The 20,633-nt window shown below is 45.4% G+C and overlaps 1 protein-coding gene across 1 annotated transcript; it reads left to right on the forward strand.

Annotated features, from left to right (window-relative positions):
• The first annotated feature begins 568 nt into the window (after positions 1 to 568).
• On the forward strand, positions 569 to 20,295 carry LOC117487485 (NLR family CARD domain-containing protein 3-like). Its single transcript, XM_034136112.1, is given in 11 exon segments — positions 569 to 648; positions 1,311 to 1,418; positions 1,974 to 2,081; positions 3,875 to 3,982; positions 5,773 to 5,880; positions 11,582 to 11,689; positions 17,879 to 17,957; positions 18,097 to 18,328; positions 18,473 to 18,618; positions 18,620 to 19,850; positions 19,853 to 20,295. Coding segments are annotated over 11 exon segments (2,697 nt in total). The 5' UTR covers positions 569 to 622.
• The last annotated feature ends 338 nt before the right edge of the window (positions 20,296 to 20,633 follow it).

Raw genomic sequence — 20,633 nt, forward strand, 5'->3', positions numbered from 1 at the left:
GACAAATTGTTTTCCTTATAATGTTTGTTTAGCTTTTCCTGTTGGGTTGTACAAAATATTCAGTGAATCACAAATACATAATGCCACAGGAAAGCTAAACTGGACTGTCAACTAAATCAATGTATAAACTTTATTGAGGCCTGTAATTAGTCAACTACAGGTCTCTTGGGTCAGTCTTTTCTTCCAAAAAGCTTTAAAAACAAGATTTTAACTTTAGTTTTTTATATAATATCTGCATTTTCTCTTGTGAAAAACTAAGTCTTAGTTTGGCCATAGTTATTTAATATGTAGCGCAATCTCCTGGTTAAACCCTGAAATTGGAAAATAGTGGGAGGGCTTAACATTCCTACATACTGGTCTTAGGCAGGTAACTGGCTGGTAGTAGGCAGGAAGCTGTATGCTGGAGTCCAAAATAAGATGCCCCATCTGTACAGTACTTGAATAAATGTACTTAGTTTACACCACTTAAGCTCAGCATGCACTTGTGTGTTGAAGCCCAGAGCAGCAGACCTAGACCTGGACCTGGACCTGGACCTGGACCTGGACCTGGACCTGGACCTGGACCTGAACCTGGACCTGGACCTGGACCTGAGTCCCGCTGTGTTTCCTGAGTGACCGCTCAATGGAGCCTCAATCTGCTGACGGGGGGTAAGAATTTAAAACAGACTAAAAGCCATTTGAGTCAGTTGTTGTCTCTGTTAAAGCTTCTATGTAACCTTCAGGAAATCCTGGTTATTAGCGACGTCGGTGGGCGTTAAGTGAACTGCAGTTAGCATCCTGGGCATGAACTCAGTGACGTTATCCACTAAAGACAGATGTGTTTACGTTAGCTTCACACTGCTGGCTGTAGGGCAGCTGAAGAGACGCGAGGCACTTTGTAGATAAACTTCACGTCTTTAGGAGTCCTTCACATAGAGAGCAGTCCACCGGCTGATAGAGGACACTCAGAAAGTCTGGAAGGTTCATCTGTTGGGAAACACAGAGCGATTTATACCATGACATTGTAAAGAGTTACTTTAGAGTTAACATATTGACCAAGTGCTACCCAGGTGTGTGGGCGGTGGTGGAAAAGTCCGTAGGGACTTGGCTTGGGAACCAGAGAGTCACCGGTTCAAGACCCCGGAAGACCAAGTGCTACCCAGGTGTCCCTAAGCAAGACAGCGTTCCCTACACTGCTCCCCGGGCGCCGTACATATGGCAGCCCACTGCTCCTAACACTAGGATGGATCAAATGCAGAATGTACATTTCCCCTCTGTGGGACGATGAAGAGCTCCTTCTTCTTCTCTTGATGCATCTGCTTCTGTTTCAGGGTCCAGCAGCAGAGACCAGACTCTCCCAGCTGTCTGTCCCTAAAGAGCGACTCCTCGAAGGAAGACTTCTTAGACTTTAAAGGACGACCTCCATCTGCTGATCAGAAGTAAGCTGTAATTCACAGTAAGAGTCCGGTTATGATAGAATAAAACTAGTTGATATGAAGTCTTGTCCAACATATTTTTCAGCAGTCTTTCTCCAGCATGTTTTACGGCCTGATAAATGGGACAAATAATCAGGAGAGTGAGAGCGGTGTTTCCTCAGCGAGAACTTTACTCTAGTCAATTGCATTACCAAAAGTACGGCAAGTAGAAAACATGCAAAGCTTCTTTAGTAGAGTCCAAACACTTTTTCGTTTCACAGCATTTATCTAAGACTTCTTACTTTTCTCTAATATTACTGTCACCATCAGATAGCTTAAACAACATTAACATCGCACACAAGTCACTAAAGTGCATAACATATAATTGTACAGATAGCAGAACACTCAATAATAGGTGTTGATGTCCCAGTTTTAAAATGTCATTACGATCTGTTCACACATTAGCAATACAGAGCGATATTACCATTCCATAGTTAAATATAGGGACTTTAAGAGATTTAACATATTCTTCATCAGTTTTCTCCAGCATGCCAATGTCTGCATCTGTTTCTGTTTCAGGGTCCAGCAGCAGAGACCAGACTCTCCCAGCTGTCTGTCCTTCAAGAGCGACAGGTCCAAGGACGACATCATAGACTTTAAAGGACGACCTCCATCTGCTGATCAGAAGTAAGCTGTAACTCATAGTTAGAGTCCGGTTATGATAGAAGCAGACTTGATTACTGCATCAGTGTTTTACTACAACTCATCCAGAACGCTGCCACCAGAGTCCTCATCAAAACCAGAAGAACTGAGCTCATCACCTCAGCTCTCAAAACTGGCTTCCAATACCACAAAGAACACACTTTAAAATCTTACTTTTAACTCACAGAGCACTCAATGGATTGGGACCAGAATACATGTCTGATATGCTGCTCTGTAACGAGCCACCCAGAGCTCTCAGATCATCGGGGCAGGTTTACTCATCGTCCACAGGGTCAGAACCAAATTCACTGAGGCAGCTTTTAGCTTCTATGCGCTGCAGATCTGGAACAACCTTCCTGAGATCTGGGGTCCGCCCCCACCCTGAGTTCTTTAAATCGAGTCTAAAATCTTTCTCTTTAGTGCTGCCTATTGTTACAACCCGGCTCCTGGGCTGCAACATAAAGCGGGGAGGCGAGACGAGGGGTATGAATAACAAAGACGTTTATTATAAATACACAAAGTTGAAGATGCGGCACCAGCAACAGATCCCCGAGGCTGGCCCGGAGAGAGTGCCCAGAGGAGTGAGAGAGCGACGTAACCGGCTGGACTCCTCTTAAATGCTTCCGGCACCCAGGCACCTGCAATCACACACACACAACCAGACGGCACCCCACGTGGTGTGGAGGGGTCGTCACACTATCCAGAGATCATCTCACTCTGTTTTATCATTGCCCTTCAACACTTTTAGCTGCATTATGTGTATTTAGGCCACATCAGTATCCTCATCCTCCTAGACATGTCTGCGGCTTTTGACACCATCTCCCATACCATCCTGTTCAACCGCCTATCCAACTACCTTGGCCTTACGAGTACAGCTCTATCCTGGTTCCACTCATACCTCTCCAACAGGTAACAGTTTGTCACCATCAGAAACTCCAGCTCCCCTCCAGCCCCAGTCAACCAAGGCGTGCCGCAAGGCTCAGTGCTTGGCCCTCTTCTCTTCACCATCTACATGCTCCCCCTTGGTCAAATCAACCGCCAACACGGTCTCAATTTTCATTCCTACGCCCACGACCCCCAAATCCATCTCAGCACTGACCCATCCACTCAGCCCCCTCCCCTCTCACAAGTCAATTTCCTCCGCAACATAAAACCTGGATGTCTAGTAACCTCCTCAAACTCAGATTTGTCCCGACTTAAAGGGGACCTATCATGCAAAATGCACTTTTGTACGTCTTTTATACATGAATATGTGTCCCCGGTGTTCCAGGGAACTCACCAAGTGTCAGAAAACACAACCCTCTCTATTTTCCTCCATACCCAAATCTCTAAAAAAGGGGCTGCAACGGATCTGATAAAAACTGATCCAGATTTGAACACTGTCCTGACGTCAGGACGGTGGCGCTACGGCTATTGGGCCAACTCCACCAATCAGGAGGAGACAGCCACGGCCATTGCCGTTCGAAAGCGCTGGAGACGCTGTAGTACATATGCCAGGCATGTAGATGGTGCTGTTCTCACAGAATCTGCCCTTGCAAAAACAGAGCTAAAAAATGTCAAATTGAGCAAAATGAGGCATGGCTAAAATGCATGATCTGTTTGGTATTTTGAAAAAAAAGTATAAATATGCCTTATATAGGTATGGTCCTACACTATATTATTCAAATATAGCATAATAGGTCCACTTTAAGTCCCACATTCCCTCACCTTAACCTTAGAATAAAACTAGTGGGTATGAAGTGAAGGCACGCCAATGTCTGCATCTGTTTCTGTTTCAGGGTCCAGCAGCAGAGACCAGACTCTCCCAGCTGTCTGTCCTTCAAGAGCGACCGGTCGAAGGACGACATCATAAACTTTAAAGGAAGACCTCCATCTGCTGATCAGAAGTAAGCTTTAACTCATAGTAAGAATCCGGTTATGATAGAATAAAACTAGTCGGTATGAAGTCTTGTCCAAAATATTTTTCAGCAGTTTTCTTCTAGCAAGTTTTACGGCCTGATAAATGGGACAAATAATCAGGAGAGTGAGAGCGGTATAATAACCTCCTTAGCTAAGGAAATACTGGACCTTCCTTAACGAAAGGAAAGGAGAAAATGCAGTCCCACAATGCCTTGTGTGGTGCAAATTAACCAAGACAAACTAACAAATAATTATAAAATACTGAGCAAACCTTTCCGTTATACTGAAATGAAGATTCTTCAAACAATGTATTCTTGCAAGAAGGTAAAACGTTGCAGAGTGTCAAGCAGTCTGCAGCGAAGTACAAAAGTCAGGAGATTTGCAAAGGGTCTTATATTCACAAAATCAGACCCAAAAGGAAGAAGGGGAGTGGTCAAGATGTCCAGGAAACATCTGCTTGCTGCATGGAGAGCCATAATGTCTACATTCCTTAGAGGTTAAAGGTCATCAACCTTTCACAATACACTGTAAAAAAAGATCGTAATTTTACAGGAAATAACTGTACATTTTTATAGTAATTATCATGTTTTTTTAAATAACTTGCAAAATCCTGTAAAATGACAGATATTAACTATAAATTAACAACCCAAAACATTATTTTAAGTATTTTGACAATAACAACAAATAACGATTATTTCATTTTTTTTTACAGTACATTTACTATATAATATTTACAGTATTTTTGCACTTTCAGAAAATACATGCAGATGTACGTAAAATAAAAAGCATTATCTGTAATTAAATATGTAACTCGTAATATAAAAGTGTATTACTATTATAAGACTTTAAGATATTTCTTTGTAATTTTAAGGTAAACATAAAACTGTAAAAAAAAGCGTCAAACAAAAAAAATGTAAAGTAAAACATTTTTACATAAATCATTTTCTCAATATTCGATTGAATCCACCACAAACACAAAATATCCAATGTTGAAACAAAAGTAAATAAATATGTTTTCATTAAATTCCTAACTTACTATATTGTAAACATCTACAGTTGACAATATCATTAAAAAAAATAAAAATCTTAGAAAGTGGAGAAATCTCTGCAGGGAGGACCCAGGTTTAAAACACACACTGTTATTTACTCAACAATAAGTCACAGTTATCCTTGTTTTATTTATGTGTTCTGTTGCTGTGTTTTTTTCCCCATTGGTCAATATACAGTAATAAGCCTTAGTCTTTCATGCAGTATAATGTGCATGGTTTTCGGATTCTGGCCGACAGCCAGAGCTACGGCACTTGAATTGGAATTCAGCCATAACACGGCAGACAAGTCAGGCATGTTTGGAATGAGTCCACAACACTCCTGATTGGTTAATATAAACGTCATTGAAGAAACCTGCCAATGAGAACTGCCAACTCCACCAATCAGGAGGAGACAGCCACGGCCATTGCCGTTCGAAAGCGCTGGAGACGCTGTAGTACATATGCCAGGCATGTAGATGGTGCTGTTCTCACAGAATCTGCCCTTGCAAAAACAGAGCTAAAAAATGTCAAATTGAGCAAAATGAGGCATGGCTAAAATGCATGATCTGTTTGGTATTTTGAAAAAAAAGTATAAATATGCCTTATATAGGTATGGTCCTACACTATATTATTCAAATATAGCATAATAGGTCCACTTTAAGTCCCACATTCCCTCACCTTAACCTTAGAATAAAACTAGTGGGTATGAAGTGAAGGCACGCCAATGTCTGCATCTGTTTCTGTTTCAGGGTCCAGCAGCAGAGACCAGACTCTCCCAGCTGTCTGTCCTTCAAGAGCGACCGGTCGAAGGACGACATCATAAACTTTAAAGGAAGACCTCCATCTGCTGATCAGAAGTAAGCTGTAACTCATAGTAAGAATCCGGTTATGATAGAATAAAACTAGTCGGTATGAAGTCTTGTCCAAAATATTTTTCAGCAGTTTTCTTCTAGCAAGTTTTACGGCCTGATAAATGGGACAAATAATCAGGAGAGTGAGAGCGGTATAATAACCTCCTTAGCTAAGGAAATACTGGACCTTCCTTAACGAAAGGAAAGGAGAAAATGCAGTCCCACAATGCCTTGTGTGGTGCAAATTAACCAAGACAAACTAACAAATAATTATAAAATGCTGAGCAAACCTTTCCGTTATACTGAAATGAAGATTCTTCAAATAACAATGTATTCTTGCAAGAAGGTAAAACGTTGCAGAGTGTCAAGCAGTCTGCAGCGAAGTACAAAAGTCAGGAGATTTGCAAAGGGTCTTATATTCACAAAATCAGACCCAAAAGGAAGAAGGGGAGTGGTCAAGACGTCCAGGAAACATCTGCTTGCTGCATGGAGAGCCATAATGTCTACATTCCTTAGAGGTTAAAGGTCATCAACCTTTCACAATACACTGTAAAAAAAGATCGTAATTTTACAGGAAATAACTGTACATTTTTATAGTAATTATCATGTTTTTTTAAATAACTTGCCAAATCCTGTAAAATGACAGATATTAACTATAAATTAACAACCCAAAACATTATTTTAAGTATTTTGACAATAACAACAAATAACGATTATTTCATTTTTTTTTACAGTACATTTACTATATAATATTTACAGTATTTTTACACTTTCAGAAAATACATGCAGATGTACGTAAAATAAAAAGCATTATCTGTAATTAAATATGTAACTCGTAATATAAAAGTGTATTACTATTATAAGACTTTAAGATATTTCTTTGTAATTTTAAGGTAAACATAAAACTGTAAAAAAAGCGTCAAACAAAAAAAATGTAAAGTAAAACATTTTTACATAAATCATTTTCTCAATATTCGATTGAATCCACCACAAACACAAAATATCCAATGTTGAAACAAAAGTAAATAAATATGTTTTCATTAAATTCCTAACTTACTATATTGTAAACATCTACAGTTGACAATATCATTAAAAAAAATAAAAATCTTAGAAAGTGGAGAAATCTCTGCAGGGAGGACCCAGGTTTAAAACACACACTGTTATTTACTCAACAATAAGTCACAGTTATCCTTGTTTTATTTATGTGTTCTGTTGCTGTGTTTTTTTCCCCATTGGTCAATATACAGTAATAAGCCTTAGTCTTTCATGCAGTATAATGTGCATGGTTTTCGGATTCTGGCCGACAGCCAGAGCTACGGCACTTGAATTGGAATTCAGCCATAACACGGCAGACAAGTCAGGCATGTTTGGAATGAGTCCACAACACTCCTGATTGGTTAATATAAACGTCATTGAAGAAACCTGCCAATGAGAACTGCCCGCGCCTGTTGTTCACATTTGAAACATTCACGTCAGTTAGAGCGGGTCTCCTCCTGCGGACGGAGCTACAGCTGTCTGCCCCTTTCACACCGGCGCTTTTCCAGTTCCGGCTCGGAGCTGCAGGAGTTTATGGATTAATGGATTAATATCGGGATCGTTTTACATCTACACGTTAAATATGAGCATCGGGACGTCAACAAAGAACAGAAGACTTGAGATCTGGTGAGTCCTGCAACTGTAATGGAGTTAAACATGTATTAATCCTTAGTTTGTGAATGTTTTATTTTTTATTTAAGGTTACGTTTCTTCTTCTAGTTAGCTGAGTTTGCATCATTAATAGGTTGTTAAATGTTAAGAAGCCCTGAGATGCTGTTTCTTGCAAGATGTTGCGCCCAAACCTGGTTTAACAAGGTGGCTGCTAACGTTAGCTTACAGCTTATTGCAGTGCTGCCGCTCCACCTCTCGTCTCCAACACGGGAGAATTACACATAAACATGCAGCGGGGTGTCACAGTGTTGTCGCCAAGTTTAATGTAAAGTTTCACAGCTTTCTTACAGCGGAATCCAGTTTGTTAATGTTCAGCAGCCAACAGCTAGCCTAGCATAAACAGCTAACCGCTAACGTTCGGCTAACTTGCTAGTTAGCTCTGCTCTATATATTACAAGCTAACATGACTAGCTAATGTCACACTGTGTGAACTAAAATACTTGTTGTATTACTACATCATACATGCTTGGTCCAAATCACTGCTAAAATTTATTATTTTTGAAAATGTATAGTAAATAAACACTCAGCCATGCATGAAATAACATAGCAAAAGAATACGGGCAATGTTTGACCCATGTTGTCCCTTAGAAGTGTAGTGATACAAACATGATTTGTATTCAAAAAGTAAGAAAGTAAAAATTAGAATCAACCAAGCATATCTTCCCCCTCGAAATCCCAGTTGTACTTCGCTAACATGGACTAGGTCATGTTAGACAAGCAATCCAGTGGTTAGTTTTAGGGTAAGCTCCATTGTTTTTTTTGTTTTTTTTGTTTTTTATTCACTTTAAGAGAAAGGGATTTCAGAAACAAGTATCACAAGTTTGGCTCGAGGTAAAATTAACAAAAGCTAACTGTAGTTAGACTATGTTCCCCCCTTCTAAACTTATGAAATAATCAATGCCCTTGGGATGCTCTCAAGTGTGTGTGTGTGTGTGTGTGTGTGTGTGTGTGTGTGTGTGTGTGTGTGTGTGTGGTGTGTGTGTGTGTGGTGTGTGTGTGTGTGTGTGTGTGTGTGTGTGTGTGTGTGTGTGTGTGTGTGTGTGTGTGTGTGTGTGTGTGTGTGTGTGTGTGTGTGTGTGTTCTGTGTGGTGTGTGTGTTCCATCATACAAGAGTTACAAGATTTAGGGGATCTATTGGCAGCTGCTGATATAACATCCATCATTATGGTTTACTAATAGTTATCACTTCACTTCCTCCTCCAGCACCTGGACACAGCAGGAACCCTACGCCAGGATCCTGTTTGTGGACTTCAGCTCTGCCTTCAACACCATCATCCCAGCTCTGCTGCAGGACAAGCTCTCCCAGCTGCAGGTGGATCACAGACTTCCTGTCTGACAGGAAGCAGCACGTGAGGCTGGGTAAACACGTCTCTGACCATCAGCACCGGTACCCCTCAAGGCTGCGTTCTTTCCCCTCTGCTCTTCTCCCTGTACACCAACAGCTGCACCTCCAGTCACCAGTCTGTCAAGCTCCTGAAGTTCAGACGACACCACGCTCATCGGACTCATCTCTGGTGGGGACGAGTCTGCCTACAGGTGGGAGATGGACCATCTGGTGACCTGGTGTGGGGAAAACCACCTGGAGCTCAACGCTCTCAAGACAGTGGAGATGGTTGTGGACTTTAGGAAGAACGCAGCCCCGCCCGCCCCCATCACTCTGTGTGGCTCACCATCACTCTGTGTGACTCCCCATCACTCTGTATGACTCCCCATCACTCTGTGTGACTCCCCAGTCACTGCTGTGGAGTCTTTCCGCTTCCTGGGCACCATCATCGCCCAGGACCTCAAATGGGAGCAGAACAGCAGCTCCCTCATCAAAAAAGCCCAGCAGAGGATGTTCTTCCTGAGGCAGCTGAAGAAATTCAACCTGCCAAAGACGATGATGGTGAACTTCTACACCTCCATCATGGAGTCCATCCTCACCTCCTCCATCACCATCTGGTACGCTGCAGCCACAGCCAAGGATAAGGGCAGGCTGCAGCGTGTCATCCGCTCTGCAGAGAAGGTGATAGGCTGCAATCTGCCATCCCTCCACGACCTGCATGCCTCCAGGACCCTGAGGCGGGCAGGAAAGATAGTGGCCGATCCCTCCCACCCTGGACACAAACTGTTCACCCCCCTCCCCTCTGGCAGGAGGCTGCGCTCCATCAGGACCGAAACCTCTCTCCATCAGGACCAAAACCTCTCTCCATCAGGACAAAAACCTCTCCATCAGGACCAAAACCTCTCTCCATCAGGACCAAAACCTCTCGCCACCTCAACAAGGCCCCCCCACTGACACTTTACCTCATCCACAACGCAGACTCTATGCATTACATAATGGAGATCACAGGATGGTAAATAATGCAATGTTTAAATATTGCTTACTGCACATATTTTATATTCTATAATTTATTGCATTCTATTTCGATGTATATTACTGCTTTATTTTATTGCTATCTTACTATATTTTTATTGCAGTGTTCTTAATATAGTTCGCTATCTGTGTACTTTTTTTTATTTAATTTTTTTTATTTATATGTGTATGTACGACACCTAGTCAAATTCCTCATACGTGTGAAAAACCTGTTTTCTGATTCTGATCTTTTTGTCCTCTAGGTTGCACTGCCACGTCTACAGTAGCGCAGAATGGACAGAGCAAACATGATTGGGCCTCAAGGTTTTTGCAGCCAATATACATTCTACAAACTTGGGATAGGAGGGTGAGTGAACAAGTTATCCATTGGTTGGAACCTACATCCCCATTGTTAGACGTACTAAATCCTGCACACTGCTCCTTCAAATTGACAATGTGAACATATGTTGCCATTTTGTAATTTCTGTTATTTTCAGTTGAGAATGTTTCAAAGTACTCTTAAAAAAATTCAACTTACTTTTTGTTTCTACTGTTTATAAGTATGATGTTTAAATATGAAATGCTGTATTCATTAGTTTTCATATTTTAAGTTTTCAGAGTAATTGTTTCCGACAGAACATTTTGTGATGTCTTTTCATTGAATGTCTTTGATTGGAAAATGTTAGAAAAAAGCTGTAAAATAACAGTATTCTACCTGTAGAACTTTAGGTTCTGTATTTATTTTAGTGTTTGATCATACAAATCTAAAAAAATGTAAAAAACAGTTTTTCTCATCCGAACTTTATTTAAGGTATTTGAATGTAACATTTTAAGACAATGGATTTTGAAAAGAGAGGAAAGTTTCCTGTAAAATCGTTAAGGACAATTTCTGTATATTAATTGCTTTTGCACTTTATTTGAGTTAAAGTATTTTTACTTTAATGTTATGGTTTTTGTTTGGCAGCCGCTGCTGCCAGTCATTTGACCGTTTTTTTACGGGTTTTTTGCCCGTAGAAGTTTTAGTGCTGTACTTTTATTAAAGGTTATTGACTGTAAAAAGAGAGGATAAATCTGTAAAATTAGAGTATTTGTACGTTAAAGTATTAGTAATGTACTTTTATTAAAGGTTATTGACTGTAAAAAGAGAGGATAAATCTGTAAAATTAGAGTATTTGTACGTTAAAGTATTAGTAATGTACTTTTATTAAAGGTTATTGACTGTAAAAAGAGAGGATACATCTGTAAAATTACAGTGTTTTCCTGTAAAATATTTAAGGACAATTCCCGTAAATTAATGGCTTATTCACTTTATTTCAGTTAAAGTATTTTACTTTAATTTAAGGGTTTTTGTTTGGCAGCCGCTGCTGCCAGTACTTTGACCGTTTTTTTACGAGTTTTTTTTTTACAGTGTCGATAGAGGTTATCTTAACTGCTGACTCTGAGTCATTTTCTAAGAAATAGCTTATCAAGAAGAACATAATGGTGAACTTTGAATGATCAAATAAAATGTTCCATTACATTCCACCCTTTTGATCATATTTTTTAAAATATTCTTTCAAACAGTAGCTTGTATATATGAGCAAACTAATCTGCATGAAATAAAACCAAATAATAAAACAAAACAAAAAGGTATTTACGCAAATGTTTGATCTGTTTCTGTTTCAGGGTCCAGCAGCAGAGACCACACTCTCCCAGCTGTCTGTCCCTCAAGAGCGACTCCTCGAAGGACGACTTCATAAACTTTAAAGGACGACCTCCATCTGCTGATCAGAAGTAAGCTGTAACTCATAGTAAGAGTCCGGTTATGATAGAATAAAACGGGAGGTTACGTATTGTAACCCTAGTTATATAAGCACAGGCGGAGCCCTCTACTGGACTCTATGGGTACTATCTATCTCTATCATGCTGTGCATGCTTTCACCTACTGAATTTACGTAAACGTAGCCGGCCAATCGGGGCGAGCCTACCTGAATGCGCGCGCAGGCCCACAGTAAATAAGGCGGCTACACCCGCCGCCCCACTATCCTATACACTCTTCAGCGAGCGGACTAGGAAAGACAGGGCCCCCAGGTAGAGGGCTCCGCCTGTGCTTATATAACTAGGGTTACAATACGTAACCCCCCGTTATATCTCACACAGGCTCCGATGTATAAACGCCCTGTCATCCAACAACATCGACCCACCACACCGTCCCTGACCGGCTTTTGGCTAACATCCACTGCATCCCCACTTCCTCCCATCCGGTTGTAACCGTGGAGAAGTCGGGGCCGCAACTTGGATAAGGCACACTCACACACGCTTACCTCGTGTAGAGTGTGCATGGAAAAAACTGTGCGGAGACTCCGTCTGGAGCCTACCGCGCACCATGTTCCCCAGGTCCCTCAGGAGCATGGGAAAACATAAGTGCACCACATCCCCCACACTCACACACGCTCCGTGTAGAGTGGGCATGGACAATAGTGAGGAAGGCTCTCCCAGCCTGCCCATAGGCAGGCGGGGAGAGTCCTCCAGCCCTGTATGGGGCTGATTGCGCACCATGTCTCCCGAGTCCCTCAGGAGCATGGGAAAACACAAGTGCTTTATGTCCAGGGGGGTGGGTCAGATACCTGCTGACCCACAGCCACCCCCCTCTCACCAGTCATGCGTTGCCTCGGCAAGCACAGACGACGAGAAGGAGCCAGACATGTCCAGGAGATAACATTTTATGAAGGGGCCTGGCGTAGACCAAGACGCCGCCGTGCATATATCTTCTACACTCACGCCGCTGAATAAGGCTGTTGACACAGCCACAGCCCGTGTAGAATGTGCACGGACCCCAGTGGGGAGGGCTCTCCCCGCCCGTCCATAGGCATGTGTAATGCACCCGCATAGCCATCCTGTTAGGCGCTTCTTTGAGAGGGCTTTTCCAGCCACACCATCCCCAAAGCACACAAACAGTTGTTCAGTGCGCCTAATGGCAGCCGTGTGCTCTACATAGCATGCTAGCGCACGCACTGGGCAGAGGAGGTGCAATTTAGCCTCCCTGGCCCCAATATGGGGTGGAAGATTAAAGCCACCTAACTGAATAGCCCTTGATCTGAATGAACTTCTGATACTCTTAGGAGTAAAGGAGGGGTTCGGCCTGAGTGTCGCACCGCTACGGTCACCCCGGATCACAAGACAACTTGGGTGTACCGACAGAGCGGTCAGCTCGGACACTCTTTTAGCCGAAGTCAAGGCAAGTAGCAATGCTGTCTTCCATGACAGTGCTTTCAGGGAGGAGAGCTCCAGAGGCTCAAATGGTTCTGTGACCAGAGCCTCGAGCACCAACGGCAGGTCCCACTGCGGGGCGGAGGCGTGCACTACTGGGCGCTGCCTCCTGACCCCCTGCAAAAACCGCGTCATAAGCGGCTGACTGAAGGCTGACCTGCCTCCAAATCCCTCATGGCAGGACGAAATGGCTGCTGCATACACCTTAATTGTGGAATGAGCCAGCCCCCTGTCCACCAGTATCTGTAAGTAGGTAAGAATAGATCCCAGCGTGCACGACAGAGGCTCTAGACTCCTTCCTTCACACCATCGCCGGAATCCCGCCCACTTTGGCCTGTAACAAGCTGTGGTGGATTCTGCTCTTGCTGCTTGGATAGTCTGAATAACGTTATCAGACAGCCCCACCTGTCTCAGCCTGTCCCTGTCAGGAGCCAAGCCTGGAGAGGTTGGCCCAGAGTGGGTAACGCCCCTATTGCACCTTCTTCCTGAGACAGCGCTCCCCAGACCTGAGGAATCGCTCAGGGCTGGCCCACCATCATCTGTGTTACCCCCGCGTACCACGGCGCCAGGCGGCGATCTGGGGTCACCAGGATGATTGACAGCTGTTCCCCGCCTCACCCTCTCCAGGAGGGGGGGGGATAATGTGCAGCGGTGGAAAGGCGTAAAGCAGCTTTCTTGGCCATGGCTCGTGTGCAAATGTGTCGACCCCCAAGGGCAGCTTGTCCCACCGAGCCAGGGAGAACCACAGGGCACATTGGCTGTTGCGCCGATTGGCGAACAGGTCCACCTCTGCTCTACCGAACTGAGTCCAGACCTGCTTCACCACCTCCGGGTGAAGCCTCCACTCGTCTGGCAGGGGTCCGCCTCTTGACATGAGGTCGGCCCCCCAGTTCTCCCGTCCCGGGATGTGCAGGGCCCTTAGAGACAACACAATCTGTGAAACCCACAGCCACAGGTTCTCTGCTGCGGTCAACAAGGCTATTGAGCGGACTCCGCCCTGCCTGTTGATGTATGCCACTGTGATGCGGTTGTCGCTCCTTACTAGCACATGTTTGCCCTGTATTAAGGGTTTGAAGTGCTGTAGGACCAACATCACTGCTTGCAGCTCCAGGAGGTTGCTGTGCCGCGCCTCTGCCAGAGGCCAGCAACCACCCACAGCTCTCTCTAGGCACGTCCCCCCCCCATCCTGTCACTGAAGCGTCTGTGAAGACTGTGATATAGGAGGTTACCTGCCCCAGTGGAGCTCCCCTCCGCAGATTCTCTGGGGACCCCCAGAATCGGAGGTTGCTCTCTACTGAGGGGGGGGATGGTCACCAGACGTCGTTTGTGTCTTAAGATCTAAACGACGGCCGGTAAACCACCTCTGCATGCGACGTGCATGCAGCAGTCCGAGTGGCACTACGGAGTGAGCAGCCGTCATGAGACCCAAAGTCTGCATGATGATCAAAGCTGTCACCGTCGCCCCCTGACGCAGCCTGCAGACTGCCCGCAGCAGGGATGCCTGTCTGCTTTCTGTCAGGGTGGCACGTAGTCTGCCTGCATCGAGCATCACCCCCAGATATTCTACCTGCTGGTGAGGTATGGGGGAGCTCTTCTTCCAATTGACCGCAACTTATTTTTCAACCCAACTTGGTTAGGCGTAGGATCAATTGGGCTGTGTGAAACATTGCCCATTCCCTGGACCTGGCCATGACTATGAAGTCGTCCAGATAAAAGAACACCCTCATGCCATGGTCCTGCAGCGGTTGCAGCGTCGTGGCTGAACGTGCGTGGGGATAGGTAGTAGCCGAACGGCAGTCTGTTGTACTCATAGGCTACCCCCTGGAAGGCAAAACGCAAATACTTTCTGTGCAATTTCGCCATGAAAGTAAGCGTTCTTCAGGTCGATGGTTGTGAACCAATCGCCTGGCTGCACCAGTCCCAGTAACTGTTTCATAGTTAACATATGGAACTTCTTGCATGCAATGTGCTGGTTCAGGCATTGAAGATCCAGAATGGGCCTGAATTCTCCTGTGTTCTGCGTAACCGACTGTTCTTCTGCGGAGGTCCCTGAACGCACCGCGGCCACTCTCACGGGGGCCGCGCCTCATAATGGGTGTCCAATTAACATCGTATGAAAACGGCCTTGCCGATCTCAACGAGACGTTATGGGAAAATGTGGAATTGTGGAGAGATATGACTCTTACTCTGGGATAAATGCAATAGTTTTTACTAAATGCATTTTTCACACACACATCACTCTAGAACTAGGGTTACTATATACGTAACCCACCGTTCTTGCAACAGGGCCTCTTTTCGACTTTCTGTTGAAAGGAAACCTATCTCCTCCCAGGATGATAGATTTGCCTCTCTATTGCCCCTGAATGGAGGAGGGACGCCGCAAAGCTGGAGTGAGTAACCCAGTCTCAGTGTCCTGCCCCTCTACTCTGTCAGTACACAGCTGGGCTTCCATTCCCCACAAAACTGTGTTCAGGGGACATGCCAGCAGCTGTGGAGCCACAGCTAAGAAGCTGTAGTATTCTCTGGTGGCCTACTCCGCTGCCAAACCTTCCATAAAAGGGAGTTTTGGCATGGTGGCTGACACAGAAAAAGGGCAGATTTTCTACTGAGGTTCTTGAACGCACCGCGGCAGCTCCCGTGGGGCCGCGTCTCTGTCAAATGCCGTCTCTTTGAAACTGACATTATGGTGAAAAGTGGAAATGCGGAGAGAGATGACTCTTACTCTGGGATAAATGCAATCATTTTCACTGAATGCATTTCTCACACACACATCACTCTCTTGAACCCGCTCAGTGCTTTGACAGCACTACGGTTTATCCCACTCACATGCACGCGCCCACCTGCTGTCTCCTATACTGGAGTTTACAGAGGGGGCGGGGAGTATGGGACAGTGTTCTTTCCTCTCAAATCAAATCAAATCAGGTTTTATTTATAAAGCACATTTAAAAGCGATATTTGGTCGAGCCAAAGTGCTGTACATGTAATAAAAACACATTACTACAAAACACAATAAACGACAATAAATTACAACAGATATAACTTAAAAAAACAAAATAAGAATAAAACACACGGAATAGTCAGGAGTCGTGCTCCGCTCTAACTAGAAAGCCAGAGAGAAGAAGTGTGTTTTTAGTTTTGATTTAAAAACCCCTAGGGTCTGGGCCGACCTCACATGGAGGGGCAGAGTGTTCCAGAGCCTAGGGCCAGCTGCTGCGAAGGCTCGGTGCCTTCGGGTTTTTAGCCTGGTCTTGGGCACTATCAGCAGCAGCTGGTCAGCAGACCTTAAAGCTCTGGCTGGGGTGTAGCGCTGGAGCAGTTCAGTTATATAGGCCGGAGCCAGCCCATTTAGGGCTTTAAAAACAAATAAAAGGATTTTAAAATCAATTCTGAACCGAACTGGAAGCCAGTGTAGTGAGGCCAGAATAGGGGTGATGTGGTCGCGCTTTTTGTGACCAGTCAGCAAATGTGCAGCAGCGTTTTGGACTAGCTGTAAGCGTTTGATTGAGGTCTGGTCCATACCCACATACAGAGCGTTACAATAGTCCCTCTGGGGATGAGCAAGAAGCAGCCTACTCCTCACCCACGTGACCAAGGAGATCGATCCAAAGAGCCCTTCCGTAAACACGGGGGCTCCCAGGAGATCAACGCGGTCCTTTTTGGAAAGTGCCAGGCGGCGTGATCCCTCACCGGGATATCACACGGCAGACAACGGCGGCGGCCACGATCAAGCTACAAATAATCGCTCTGATCTGGTGAGGTGGGGGCATCTCCAGCAATGAGCGAGATGCCCAACACACCCGTGTTTATTTGCAGTCGCCTTGTCACGCGGTAGCGTGGCAGAGCTCTTTTCAGCTCCCTGCCCAGCCTGCTGCCCGCTGGGAGCAGCTGCGCTCCGCCGCCATGGTCATCACCTAGGGCGGTGGACCTCCATGGACCGAACCCGGAAGTGCCCGACAACGGCAAAGGGAGCCATCCGCCCTGCTGGAATGGCGAACGTGAATGGCACCGCCTCGGCCATATCCTGGTCCCCCAAACACTCTAACAGAGGTGGTGGAGATCGGTGCCCGTGATCAAACCAGGGCAGGTGGGGCATGGCCGAGATTCCAGTAATGGTGAGTCCATTGCATGATAGAGAGTAGTACCCATAGAGTCCAGTAGAGGGCGCAGCCTGTGTGAGATATAACCAGTTTGTTTAAAGTGTTGTCCGACCCCTCCTCTTGTCCAAAGTGTTTAGTTGTGAACGTCCACACTGGGAGGGGCAGTGAAACTCCATCTGAAAACTCAGGCTGTTCAGAAGCTGTTCCACCGTCTCACAAACACTTCTGATGGAGGATACTGAGCCTTCATCAAAGTCCCAACCAGGTCTTCTGCCAGGTGAACCCTAACCCCTGCTATGGTGCTGGAGGTGGAGCTGGGGGGGTAACGGGGGCTGGTGCAAGAACTGTCCCTAGGTCTTTCCTTTTCCTGATGAACAGCTGTTAGCCAGCTGCAGAGTCCAGTATCTATCCACACAGCCACGTTTCAGGAAGACCAGAATGAAGGATGGACAGAATCCTCTGGTTTTCAACAGTAGCTGGAAATAAATATTCCTGTAGTGCAAAGTTCCCGCTGACGCACAGGACCACCAGCCTGTTCCCCTGTCCTCCTTCACCCTGAGTGTGTCTCTGTGTGGACAGACATAATGTGAGCTAATGCTTCATGATTCCTCCACAGAGGGGACCAGGAGAGCTCGGAGGTTCCCGGTGGTCAGTCTGCCCAGCAGCATCAGACACAGCTGGACTCCATATTTACGGTGAGTACATGTACTACAGATACTTGACCTCTCTTCTGTTCACAGTCATCTCCATGCTGCACTTTTAGAGAGTCAGTCTGTCCGGATCTGATGTTTGGATCCATGGTTTATAGTTTGTGTCGTTCATGTGATGTTCCAGCTGCTGGAGGACCACATCGTCACTTTTGTGAAGAGCGAGCTGAAGAAGTTCCAGAAGGCTTTGAGTTCAGATGACCCAGAAGGCTTAGAGAGTCAGAGTGAGGATGAGGATGAGGAGGTGTTGGAGGATGAGGATGAAGAGCAGAGGAGGAGCAGAGAGGCATTTCTGAACATCACACTGCACTTCCTGAGGAGCATGAAGCAGGAGGAGCTGGCTGACCGTCTGCAGAACAGTAAGAGGGTTTCTATAGAGATTTAACACTCTGGATAAATGTCTCATCTGCTGATGTCTCAAGGGACCAACATATATCCATATTTTATTCAGAGAACCAGAGTTACAGTGTGACCAAATTATATTTTGTTGTGTGTTCTTTCAGAAACTCCTGCTGAAGTCTGTCAGCGTAAACTTAAATCCACCCTGAAGGAGAGGTTCCAGTGTGTGTTTGAGGGCATTGCTAAGGCAGGAAACCCAACCCTTCTGAACCAGATCTACACAGAGCTCTACATCACAGAGGGGGGGGGCTGCAGAGGTCAATGATGAACATGAGGTCAGACAGATTGAAACAGCATCCAGGAAACCACACAGACCAGAAACAACCATCAGACAAGAAGACCTCTTTAAAGCCTCACCTGGAAGAGATGCACCAATCAGAGCAGTGATGACAAAGGGCGTGGCTGGCATTGGGAAAACAGTCTTAACACAGAAGTTCACTCTGGACTGGGCTGAAGGCAAAGCCAACCAGGACATCCAGTTCATATTTCCATTCACCTTCAGAGAGCTGAATGTGGTGAGAGAGAACAAGTACAGCTTGGTGGAACTTGTTCATCACTTCTTCAGAGAAACCAGAGACACAGGAATCTGCAGGTTTGATCAGTTCTCGGTTGTGTTCATCTTTGACGGTCTGGATGAGTGTCGACTTCCTCTGGACTTCCACAACACTGAGATCTTGACTGATGTCACAGAGTCCACCTCAGTGGATGTGCTGCTGACAAACCTCATCAGGGGGAAACTGCTTCCCTCTGCTCGCCTCTGGATAACCACACGACCTGCAGCAGCCAATCAGATCCCTCCTGAGTGTGTGGACATGGTGACAGAGGTCAGAGGGTTCACTGACCCACAGAAGGAGGAGTACTTCAGGAAGAGATTCAGAGATCAGGAGCAGGCCGCCACCATCATCTCCCACATCAAGACCTCAAGAAGCCTCCACATCATGTGCCACATCCCAGTCTTCTGCTGGATCTCTGCTTCAGTTCTGGAGGAGGTGTTGAAAACCAGAGAGGGAGGAGAGCTGCCCAAGACCCTTACTGAGATGTACATCCACTTCCTGGTGGTTCAGTCCAAAGTGAAGAACATCAAGTATGATGGAGGAGCTGAGACAGATCCACACTGGAGTCCAGAGAGCAGGAAGATGATCGAGTCTCTAGGGAAACTGGCTTTTGAGCAGCTGCAGAAAGGCAACCTGATCTTCTATGAGTCCGACCTGACAGAGTGTGGCATCGATATCAGAGCATCCTCAGTGTACTCAGGAGTGTTCACACAGGTCTTTAGAGAGGAGAGAGGACTGTACCAGGACAAGGTGTTCTGCTTCGTCCATCTGAGCGTTCAGGAGTTTCTGGCTGCTCTTCATGTTCATCTGACCTTCATCAACTCTGGGGTCAACCTGCTGTCAGAAGAACCAACAACCTCCCAGAAGTCTGAAGTCAAACCTGAACTAACACATCTCTACCAGAGTGCTGTGGACCTGGCCTTACAGAGTCCGGACACCTGGACTTGTTCCTGCGCTTCCTCCTGGGTCTTTCACTGGAGACTAATCAGAAACTCCTACGAGGCCTGCTGACACAGACAGGAAGTAGCTCAGAGACCAACAAGAAAACAGTCCAGTCATGGATCAACTATAAAATAGTCCAGTACATCAATAAGAAGATAGAAGAGGATCTGTCTGCAGAGAGAAGCATCAACCTGTTCCACTGTCTGAATGAACTGGATGATCATTCTCTAGTGGAGCAGATCCAACAGTCCCTGAGTTCAGGAAGTCTCTCCACATATAATCTGTCTCCTGCTCAGTGGTCAGCTCTAGTCTTCATCTTACTGTCATCAGGAAAAGATCTGGACGTGTTTGACCTGAATAAATACTCTGCTTCAGAGGAGGCTCTTCTGAGGCTGCTGCCAGTGGTCAAAGCCTCCAACAAAGCTCTGTAAGTACAGAGATCATTTGATTTAGTGAATCAGTTATTAATACACTGCTGTCTTCTGAATAACTGTTGTCCTCATTGTCTCTTCAGGCTGAGTGGCTGTAAGCTGTCAGAGAGAGGCTGTGAAGCTCTGTCCTCAGTCCTCAGCTCCCAGTCCTCTAGTCTGAGAGAGCTGGACCTGAGTAACAACGACCTGCAGGATTCAGGAGTGAAGCTGCTGTCTGCTGGACTGGAGAGTCCACACTGTGAACTGAAGACTCTCAGGTCAGAGACCAGTACAGTTTGACTTAGCCAACAATCAGCCCTGCTGTGTGGTGTGGGAATACCATCATCAAAAACATAATT

This window comes from Trematomus bernacchii, unplaced genomic scaffold, assembly GCF_902827165.1.
Source record: "Trematomus bernacchii unplaced genomic scaffold, fTreBer1.1, whole genome shotgun sequence".
NCBI lineage: Eukaryota > Metazoa > Chordata > Actinopteri > Perciformes > Nototheniidae > Trematomus > Trematomus bernacchii.